At 41.2% G+C, this 11,714-nt stretch overlaps 1 protein-coding gene across 7 annotated transcripts in view; it reads left to right on the forward strand.

The window, feature by feature from the left end:
* The window catches only part of REPS2 (RALBP1 associated Eps domain containing 2), a 263,541-nt gene extending 253,418 nt beyond the window's left edge, over nucleotides 1-10,123 (forward strand). For all 7 annotated transcript variants that reach the window (XM_072956294.1, XM_006218097.4, XM_072956291.1 and 4 more), the window contains one exon: nucleotides 4,646-10,123. In XM_072956294.1, coding sequence (XP_072812395.1) covers nucleotides 4,646-4,714 — 69 coding nt within the window. In that variant the 3' untranslated portion in view covers nucleotides 4,715-10,123. The remainder of the gene's footprint in view (nucleotides 1-4,645) is intronic.
* Nucleotides 10,124-11,714: the final 1,591 nt, after the last annotated feature.

Raw genomic sequence — 11,714 nt, forward strand, 5'->3', positions numbered from 1 at the left:
GGCCTGGGGTCAGAAATGATGCCAAAACCACAATCTGTAACAGAAAAAAAAATCAGACTTTATCAAAATTCAAAACTTTTACTCTACTGCAAACATTGTCAAGAGAATTAAGAGATGAGTTACAGACTGGGAGAAAATATTTGCAACCCAGCTATTTGACAAAGGACTTGTGTCTAGATTATATAAAGGACTCTCAAAACTCAGTGATAAGGACTCTCAAAACTCAAAACAACTCAACTTAAAAATGGGCAAAGGACTTGAACAGACACTTCACCAAAGAGGACATAAGGACGACAAATAAACATGAGAAGATATTAGGCATCTTTAGCCATTAGGCAAATGCAAATTGAAGCCATGATCACATACGACTACACATGTATTAGAATGGCTAAAACAGAAAATTCTGACTGTGCTGGCACCTGGAACTCTCATGAATTTGTGGTGAGAATGAAAATTGGTACCCAACTCTGAAAAATCATTTGGCAGTTTCTTAGGAAGTTATATATTCACCTACCATGTGACCCAGCAGTCCCACTCCTGGGTATCTACCTTAGTGAGAGGAAAAGTTATGTTCACTCAAAAACCTGTACACAAATGTTTATAGCCATTTTATGTGATAGCCCAAACCTGGGAACAACCCAAGTCCTTCAAAGGATGAATGAATAAACTGAGTACAATGAAATAGTTTACTCAGCAGTAAAAGGGAATGATACCCAAAACAACTTGAATGAAACTCAAAGGCATTATGCTGAGTGAGACAAGCTTGTGTCAAAAGGTTATGTACTATGTGGTTCCTTTTATTTGACATTCTGGAAAAGGCATAACTATAGTGCTGGGAAACAGACCAGTGGTTGTCAAGGGTTATGCATGAGGTGAGGGTTTGTATATCAGTGAGTAGTACCAGGGAGCTTTTTGGTTGTTGTAACTGTCATGTACCCTCCTTGTGTTGGTAGTTACATAAATCTATACATTTGTTAACATTTGTAGAACTGTACACTAAAAGAATAAATAATCAATTTTACCATATGATAATAAAAAATAAAATTATTTTCTAAAATGCCAGACTTCGTTCTGTTTTATGAGTCTTTGTATGTGACCTTGTTTTTGTTTTACATTTACATTTGTTCCCCCTCACCCTTCCTTTGCTTGGGTGTAGGTCACTGTCATTCATTGGTCTCTGTACTTGGTAGGCCCCTTTTGTTTGGAAACCCATATTCTACCGTTCTGGGCGTTTTCTTGATTTTTGTTGATCCGTCCTGCCCACCTCCACCCTCCCGATTTTCCCTGTTCTCCCATCCTGATATTTTTCAGGCATTGGACCTCTTAGCTTGGTTTTCTAATTTTCTTTTCTGTTTTCTTTCTTTTCTCGTCCTTCTTTCCCTTCTTTCTTTTTGTTTATTTCTGGAGACTTATTTTTAAATTCTTAATCTCCTATTGATTAATAACCAAGAGTTCACTTTTTTTGTTCTCTGATTGTTTCTTCTTGATGGTATCCTTCTTGTTTCATTGGTGTAATATCTTCTTAATGGTAGTTTTTCTTCTTCCTGAAGAAACTTGATTTTTAATATTATTGTATGTATTTCTCATTGGTTGCTTTCCTTCAATATCTGATGGTACTTCTTCACTTGTATTTAGGAGGGGGATGAAAATGCCAATTAGAAGTTCATAGCAAGTGGGGCTTGTCAACTTTGAGCTTCATTGTCCCTCAGTTTGGCTGGACTGTAGAGTTGGTGAGCCCCCAAAGACAGTATAATTGGCTCTTCCCTCTTGGTCTGGTTGGAGTCCTCAGAGAGGCAACTCTTTTTGTCTCCTACGTGGAGGGGAAAACCTGGTTCAGTGGAGGAAAGGGCTGTGGTTCTCAGCATTCAAGATATTCATTTAATCCCCCTATTTCCAGTTGACTTCCTTGCCCTTAACTGTCTATGTATTGCTAATCCAGAGGCCCTTTTCAAAGAATGAATCTTCAGTGTTCTGCCCTGGTGGCAAGAAGGAGCTGAGGATCTAATTGCTTCTGAAGCTGACTTTCAGCCAACATTTATTTAAGTCAGTCTTCTTCCCCTCTCTCATTCACACTTTCATAGATATCTGGTGCTGCCAGTTTGAGCCTTTCAGGATTCTTCTATGTAACATCAGATTGGTTCTTGTTTCATCCTCACGCTTAGCTTGCAATTTAGTGTTCTTTACTTGATCTGTGTAAGTGAAAAAATTCTAGGTCTAGTGAACAGAAATCTGAAGAATCATCAAACAGAGCTCTATTCGTGGCCTCTCAGTCAATTCCCACACTAAGTCAGTTTACAGATACAAACCCTTCAATAAAGGGACATCTAGGTCACCTTAAGGAAGGACCTCACTATGTAGCTAAATTTTTATATTGTTAATCTTTCTGTCAGCCTTTCCCAGAGGGCCTTGTGCTCATTTACCAGTGTGACTGTGCACTGGGGAAAGGGAAGTCATCAGATTTGGGGGAGGACTGTTGGACATGGGCTCTGAACTGACATTAATACCAGGAGACCCAAAACATCACTGGGATCCACTAGTTAGAGTAGGAGCTTATGGAGTCAGGTGATCAGTGGAGTTGTAGCTCATGCCCATCTCACAGTGGGTCCATTTTATCCCCAGATTCACCCTGTGGTTATTTCCCTAGTTCCATGAGATGTACTCAGCAAGTGGTAGAATCCCCACATTTATTTTTCTTGGATTTGCTAAATTGTTTACTATTCATCAGTTTGCCTTCTAGCTTACAGATTTTATTGCTATCACCTCTTCCCTTTTGTTTTCCCTGTACTCCAAATTGTTTTTATTGTTTTAGTGGAGTTCTGGTAGGAAATGAGTATGATATGTATGTTCAGTTCCATCTTTACCCGCAACCTCTGTGTATGTTATTTTACTAGGTGATGTTACACAATCCTGTGGCTTTGAAGACCATCCATGACCTAGTGATCCTAAATTTATGTCTCAAGTCCTACATCTCTTTCTTCTGAACTCTACACATGCATTTACAACTGCTTTTCTCCTAATATATCTAATATATATCTCAGATGTTTAATTTCCAACCCTCTCCTTGAAATGCCCATTTCTCATCCAGTCTTCTTCTCATTTAATCACGCTACCAGCCACCCACTTGCTCAATCCAAAATCCCCTTCCTTCTTTCCTATATCAACTTCATCAACACATCCTATCAGTTCTAGATTTAAAATATATCTAGAATCCATCCACTTGTATCTTTATGGCTGCTACCCTCATCTAAGCCACTTTCATTTCTCACCTGGGTCCATGCAATAACCTTCCAGCTGCTCCCTGCTTCTACTCTAGACCTGCTATAATCCATTGTCTACATAGTAGCCAAAGTGAGAATTCTGAATTAAACTGTGTGTCTTTCCTGATTCAGAGCCCTCATTGCTGTACCCCCACTCTTTGAATGACATCCATACTCCTTACTCTGCCCACAACATCCTACCTAACTCTCTGACTTTTACTCCTGCCAGTGTCTCAATTGCTCCCTCTGATCTGGTCACATGGGCCTTTTTGTTCATCAAACACACCAAGTTCATTCCCTGCTTTGGGGCCTTTGCAGTTGCCATTTTGTTTCCCTGAATACCCTTCTCCCATATCTTCACATGGCTCACCTCTCACTTAATTCAAGTCTCTGTTCCATAGCATCACCTCTGAGAACCCTTCCCTGACCACCTTTCTTCTAGATTCCCCATTACTCTCTTATGTCATCTTATTTCTTTCTGGAAGTTATCATGTTCTTTAACTTATTGTCTTTCTCTAGCCATTTGTGTATAAGCCCTCTGAGGGCATTGGTTTGATCTGTCTTGTTCCTTGGTGGTATCATCACTTTTAGAGCAGAATCTGGCCCATAGTAGGTAGATCCTCAAAGACTATTGGCTGGAAAGGTGGGAGGGTGAGCGGATAAATGCTTATTGAGTTCTGTGCTGTTAAGCATGTTGGTTCTTCTGGGGCATCTCAGAATTGAGCCTTTGTACAGAATTTTTTCCCACCTTGACTGATTCTACTTGCAAATGCCTTTATGTGTCCCCCTCTCTCCGTGCCAACAAACCTGTTTTAGGGCTGCAAGTTTGAATTCCCAAATAGCAGATTGTGGATCCTCTTTTCTGCCTTTAGCCAAGAAGCCATGTGTTGTGCAGGAGCCTGGATGATACTTTGGTGGAAGGATGACCCGTGCACTTTCTCATCCCTCAGACCTGATCAAGCATGGCCCTGGATTAGAAACGAGAGATTGCAACTAAAGTGTTGTCCTCATGGCTCACCTCTTCGTATGAGGCGTCTACGTTTGCTTTTCCGCTCCCTCCCAATCAGTCTTAATTTTTAACGTCATTTGGTGGCAGCCACGGATCCTGTTAAACTGGAGGGTGAGATTTAGCCATGAGGCTTGTGAGGGGTTGGTCACTCAGGTTCATTTCATCATCTTCAGAAAAGGAGCTGAGAGACTGAATTGTGAAGCCTCCCTCCTCTGTCTGGTCACCAGCTTTAAATATGATGCCTTCCAGTCCACTTGTCCTTGAGTCATGTGCACTTAAATGCTTGTGTGTCCAGTCTTGAGTTTCTTTTTAATACCTGATGAAATACAGATGAACCCAAGAAATGACTCCTTTCTTCTCTTTGTTTTGTACAACTCAGGAGGTTCATCAAGAACGGATTGCATTGGAAAACCAATTGGAACAACTTCGTCCAGTCACTGTGTTGTGACCTCCAAGATTCAAGTAACAGTGGGTGACCTTTTCTGCCAAGAGCTTTCCTTTGAATGTTTCAACCCAACTACTTGTCATAGATATCTGAGACTGTGTCAAAACCTGTGAGCGGCGGAATATAATCTGTATCACCTTTTCTCTTGTACTTCATGTGTACATTTTACTCTGGTGGAAAAAAATACAGCTGATTATCACACTTGAAATTGTAATTATCAGTGGAATTTATCTCCCATCCTTAAGTACTTCCTCAAGGTGTTAGATGTTACTCCTCACCAAAAACGAATCTTCTAGCAAATCAAAACAATTTAGAGCATTATTTATTTAAAGAATTTATGATTTGTACAAAACCTTATAATCCAGTACCTTCAGGATGCGTGTTTTATTTTTGTATTTATGTCATATACAGTAGGTTGGTTTCCTGAATAATTGCGATTCCAACTGGATAGTCTTTGGCATGATGTTAATAAAAACAAAAACTAGAATAGAACAAAAGCATCAGATTAAGGCTGGCACTGTGCCCTCCACCACTATATGCCAAAAATTGCTTCTCTAGTGCCATCTCGATATTATATCTAGCTATAAATAATACATGACTATTGTTTTCTGTTGAATGGCAAAGACTTACTCAGCCTTTACACCTCTGTAAAGCAGTAGTTTTGTCCATGATCTATTTAACTTGGCCCAGCTTGGCCGTCAACCCAGATAACTCAGCCCTTTCATGTAAAATTTTGGGCAAGAGCAATTTGGCCTCACTGCCTTGTCCGATCAAATTAAATAAACAGTTGCCAGATCTCTACTTTTGTCCTGCATGGGTTAACATATCTGTAAATGCATGAATTTGAAACTTCCCATCAAATATGAAAGGCTAAGGCTAAGGAACTGATAAATATTTGTTGTTTGAACCCAGGTATTCAAACTAGGGAAGAAGGGCAAATGGTTGTTACCAGCAATCCAACAATCTCTGGTAGTTGTTTTTGTCTTTGTTATTTTAACCTGGATTGTGAATGTATTGGGTATGAAGAAATAATGAAGGAAAGCCGATCCTCACACTGGGTGTAGGACTAGTTTGTTCTCTGTGAAGGTCCCCTTGGGAAGTGATCAGTTGATGTGCAGTCCAGGGAGCCCAGCCGACAGCAGTGTAAGTGATGGAGAGCAGTCAGCTCAAATTGCAGAAGCCAGTATTCGGTAGAAATTTACATAGGTGCTGCTTGTCCTGAAAGCCCTGACCCTCGCAGTGATCAGGCCCGCCGGCTTTCACCTCACTTCAAGAGACCGATGGCAGGAAATGCTGTCTCTCGTGCATTTTGCTGATTTACTCGTTCTTAGGATCAAGGGGTGGGCTGTGCCTAGGGTCCTCTCTGAAGTGGTTTACGGTAGTTTTGCAGTATGTAGGATTAAGCCTTTGATTTCAATAGAGTCAACTGCTTTTTGAAAAAGTAGGCATTTATTTAATGCTTCCTTATTCCATTGGCAAGCTTTATCAATATCTTAATGGCAGGAGAGGCTCAAACATGATGTGTTTCTAAAGAAAAACAAGTTGTTGATTCTAGTCTAATAAGGGATTTTGAATTGCTTTGATTTTGAAAATCACAAACCTTGAACTCTTTCTGTAGCCCCTCTTTCCTGCCCTTTTGGCAGCCTTTTTTTTTTTTATCTCTGGAAAGGGTTCAGAGTTAGTGTAAACCCTTCCAAAGATTGTGAATGGGTGAGTGCACATTTTTTAGGTAACCTCTTTTTGCATGTTCCGAGATCTGGGGGCTGCAGCACATTTTATCAGCAGTGTCTTTGTCGCAGACATTTCACATCATGTTTGCCTTTTGTTCCATTCAGTCCAAGAAAGACAAGCATATGCACTTTATCTCCTGATCTGCCAGTACATATGCACACACTCGAGATAGCACTTCATAGCCATTAAGCAGACATATAAACTAAAGAATATTAGTCTGTGTTATGCATTTTAAAAATATTGACATTTTTTTTTCCCCATCAAGTCACGACCAGAGTGAGCCAAATTAGGAGGCTGGGGTTTTGTTTAGTTGGCTTGGTTTTCATTAAACGAAAAAGCATGCATTGGACAATCAAAGTCTCATGAGTTGTGTAGTCTCACCAATATTTTAAGATAGGGATTGCATCAAAGTGCACACCAGTAATATCCACACCTGACCTTCCTGACTAGACTTAATAGTGACCACAGGTTCTTAGTTGCCCAGATGTGGATTTTAAAACAAACCAATTAAATACACACACACGGTTATTATTACCTAGCTAGTCCTCCTCATCTACTTCTGTTCTCTTAGGATGTTTACTTTTAATTTAGGATTATACTCCTGGTAATATTTCTGTGAGTCTTTAATGTAATTTCTCAGGAGGCTGGGTTATTGATATCACCATTTTATCGTTTCTACAAAACTACTCAAAAATAAGACTTGTGTATTGGGCAGAATTCTGTGGACAGAAAGTTGATGTTGCCCCACCTGTGGGGGTTTAATAACCTTATGTTAAGTGGTTTTCCCCCTTGGGAATCCCATAGTCCCAAGGATGAAAGCACAGTGGGCGTAGATAGCCGGTTTACTGGGTACCTCGGTGTCTCTGGTCGGTGGCATACTACCTTCACTGCCCCCCTCTCCAACAGACATGAAGCAAAACCCAAAGGTCGATATCTGGAATGGAGGCGTGCATTGTATTCAAGGCAGACCTTTGCCTTAGTTGGAAGGATCTGGCTGCTTTACAAATGTTAGAGAAGTGCTTTTGGTCTCACTGGGAGAAGACGCATCCTAGCTGCAGGCTGTGCCCATTTTACTATCATTGGACAATAGGATGTCACTGGTGAGAGGACCTGTTCCTATACCTGCAGTTGCTTGTGGGGAGACTAGGGTCCTAAGAAACCACAGTTCCTAGCCCAAGAATCCATAGAAGGAGGTAGCTAGTGGCAGAGTTGGGATTTTTCGGATTCTAAGTTGAGTTCTCTAGCCTCTAGCATTACTAAAAATAGATTAGAAGGGTTTCATCTCTTTACCATGTTGACTTTTACTTACTTAATCAGTCTTAAAATATGAAAATATGTTTTAATGAGTTTTAGGGCTAGATCTTTCTCTTGGATTGAGACAAAAAAATAAAATCTGAAGGGAAAGAATATGATTGAACTATTCGTTCTCCTGAACACCTCGCCTTTCATGATGCAATAAATTACCCTGAGTTTCTTGGCAGAACTTTTGACAGCTGTTGCTTTGAATGGATTCCATTCCTGTATTCCTTATGGGAGTTTGTTTTTAAAATAGACTACTGTGATTGAAATGATCTCAATATGTAGTAAGTTATAGTTTTCTTCAGTATATATTGGGTTACTTGGGTTGCAGGTATTCAATTTCAGCATAGTTTAGGGTGAGTAATCAAAAACATGAATTTTTCTTTGATTTCCTAGTAATGTCTGAACTATCATAAAGCATTCTCTTCATCTGTGACTTGATTCTAGTCTGTTTCTAAATGATTTGTCTCTTTCTTAAATGAACTCACAACCATGGTAATGATAGATGTGTACTCAGAAGATCAATAAGAAAATAATCTGGAATGGATGTTTTTCTTGCAATTAAGACAGGCATTTGCAAATGTAGTAGTTGGAAAGATCTCAGTTTCAGTGTAACACCTTAGAGCTAGAAACATTTGTTCTACACAAATTAGAATCACACCTCCTGACAAGATATCACCAAGGGGATGTGATTTTTAAAATATGTTTTAAAAGAATTAGAAATATCATAGCAACCAGATCTTCCCATATTACTGACAAGTAGGGCTCTGTTGTGGTTTGAACATTATCTGTGTGAACATAGTGGAATATCAGTTGCAAGGTCTTTTTCTCTTCTAGTTTATATAGAATGCTAGTAACTTTGGTTTCTGTTTCCAACTGGTTTACTCTGTTTTAAGTGTCCTCTTTTAAGACTGATTTCAAAGGCTCACTTGAATCGACACTTTAGTTACGGGTGCTTTGTTGGTTCTTTGCGTCATGACTCAGTGTGGGTGATGTTCCTAGTAAGAGGTGGGGCTGTAGGCTTTGGGAGTCCCGAGGTGGCGTATCTTGCTTTCCCTCTGGCGCAGGCTAAGAGAGACTGCCCACCAATGTCAACAGCTCAGCCATTGGTGGCAGTTTCTGTGAGCCTTACTCTCCGAGCCACCCAGCTTTGCTTGGTTGCGGTGAGAATTGCAGCTAGGTAACCCTCCCGAGAGCAACTGGAAGAACAGCAGTCATGGAGGGCCAGGCTTTAAAAGCAACACAAGCAGATTCTTAGCTGCTTCCCCCACCACCCTACAAAGTAGGCTTTCAAAGGTCGCCTTACCAAGCGTTCCCCAAAACAGCCAGTCCGTTACTGTGAACAAGACATCCCAGATGCACAGTTGCTTTTAGGCTTGTCCAGTTATTTTCTACGCTTACGAACACTTGGTGATAAAGGAACCTTTTCCAAAAGGCATTATAGGGTCTTGATTGACAGGACTTGTTCTAGTTACAGAAGCCTTGCTCTGCTTTCAACACTTGGGCAGTGTTTATTTTTTGTTTTGTGGGTTCTCCTGTCTTGCTCTAAGCTAAATTCACGACTTTGGGAGGTTGGAGAAAGTGGTTTATAATCCTGAAGACCAGAGGACCCTGGGCCGCCGGAGGAGGGCTTGAATCGGAACTTGAGGGCTGCAGTAGGGAAACTTCTGGTCCCAGTTCCATCGTGAAGCAGTCTTTTGGGCAACAGGACTGGGTCCGAAAGCTCCTTCAGGGAGCTCGGCCTTGGGAACGGAACAGGTCACGCAGTTGTATGGAGATTGGATCCACTGAGTTGTGTTGTTTTTGTTGTTTTAAGACAACTTGAGTGAGGGCTTCAACTGCAGCCGGGTAGGAAGCGGGTGTGCCCTTTTCTTTAGCGCTGCCATTCCCTCTGTCTTCAGCACAAATACAATGTTCCAGTGAGCGAGAGATGGGAGAAACCATCTTAGTCTTCGTAGCTGTGGGCCCAGAGAGATAATGAGCTGACTGATGGTCTATTTTAACCTCGAAAGTAAAAATGTATATTTTTTTCACTACAGGTACATTGAACAGTAAAATGAGTAGCAGCAAAGTATATATTTGATGCCTTCTGTCTTTTCATGATAATGTGCTGACGAGTTGTGTTAGTATTTTACTCAGCCAGAGTCTCATTCATTTGCTAAGCATTGGGAACTCTATGTATATTGATCTTAGACATAAATAAATATAGGGTGTCCTATATTTGGATTGTGACTTGTAGACTCAAGCTAACCTTACTGCCTCTCTTTCACACTTGTTGGAAAGTCTGTGGAGAACATAGTAGGTCAAGAATCTCCAACCTTGAAAAATGTACATGCTGTGAAACTGGGGTGCTGTGTTACAAAATAAATGTGTGATAACTAAGTGTGGCTTTTATGGAGTCTTGGTGTCAATCTGTGTACTGTGGTCTGCATTTGGTCTTGTACATATAATGCAAGTGATGTGAAAACGTGTTGGAGGTTTTCCCCAATTAAATCAAAGTCGGAGATTTGGTTATTTTCACCTCCTGGTGAGCTGAGCTAGGTCCTTAAATATCTGTACACAGTAAACACTGGGCAGTCATGGGATGTCTTGGCTAACGCACAGTGCATTTTAAAGAGCCACTGAACTGAAAACTTGGCTTAAGTACCATCAGGTTATTTGCTTCATCTTGTTGGTGTTCTTTGTGTTCAGAAAATTTCCCATTATAATGTCCCATAAGAGAGTGCAAATGGAGGGGAGGAATCGGGGAGGTTTGGCTTGAAATCCCAACCAAGTAATCTGGCACTCCAGTTGCAGTTTCTTTGAAATTTAAATAATTTTGGGAGGCACCAGTCTCCTACCAGGTAGAGGTTTTATTCTGTACTGTGAATGTAAATGGACTACACATAGGATATTTCCAATCTTGTAGTTCCACATGCCAAACTAACTCTGGAAAAATCATTTATGATTTGGCTCATAAGCTTGGCCACTGGAGGCCAGCAGGCCCTGACTGTTTCCAAGCACTGGTGAGGATCACTGGGTCACTCACCTTAGAGATACAAGAGATCGGAGACCATCTAGGCAAGTGGGTCCCAAGTGTGGTCCCCAGGCCCGCAGTATCGGCATCATCAGGGAACTGATTAGAAATGCAAATCATTGGGACCTACCCTGGACCCACTGAATTAGGAACTCTGGGAGTGGGCCCGGCAATCTTCCTGTTAACAGGCCCTCTGGGTAAGAGTGATTGCTCACTAAAGTTGAACTACTGATCTAGCCAACCACATTTTACAGTCAAGGAAACTGGTGCAGACAGGCCAAACTGATTTATCTAGGGTCTCAGCTAATTCTGAGCAAAGGATAACAATGTTCCCAGGGCAGACTTTGCTGTGCTGCAGTGTCCATTCATGAGTTAGTTCCCCCTCCTGACCTTCCTTCCGCAGCTATCTACTGAGCCCCTACTGTGTATCAAACACTATGTTAGGAGCTAGAGATGAGACCTACCTACAGGATAGAATTCCTTCCCTTAAGGAGCTCATGGAGACCTACAAATGACTTGCAAGGCAGTGTGGGATGGGTGCTGTGATGTATTAGTCAGAGTTGCCTAACTGCTGTCTACAACAAAGAACCCCAAGAGTTCAGTGGCTTCATCCAATGAAAGTTTCATTTCTCACTCACTGTATAGTCCAAGTGGATGTTCATAGTTGTGCCATTTCCTTTGTGGTTATGTGGTGACCCAGACCTCTACCATGTGTGCTCCCATCTCCCTCCAGGGCTAGAGACTGTCTTCTTAGCCAGTGTGTGGAGAAAAGACAACTGTAGTGAGGATACAATTTCTCTGCACAGAAGTGATGCACATAATTTCTCTGAATATTTCATTTCCTGGGACTCAGTCATATGACAGCAGTGAACTACAAGGGTTGCTGGGACATGTAGTCTAGCTGTGAGCTCAAGAGGAAAAAGTTGCAATGAGCACAGTTTCCGCTAGAAGGCAGAA

This window comes from Vicugna pacos, chromosome X (genome assembly GCF_048564905.1).
Source record: "Vicugna pacos chromosome X, VicPac4, whole genome shotgun sequence".
In the NCBI taxonomy this organism is placed as follows: Eukaryota; Metazoa; Chordata; class Mammalia; order Artiodactyla; family Camelidae; genus Vicugna; species Vicugna pacos.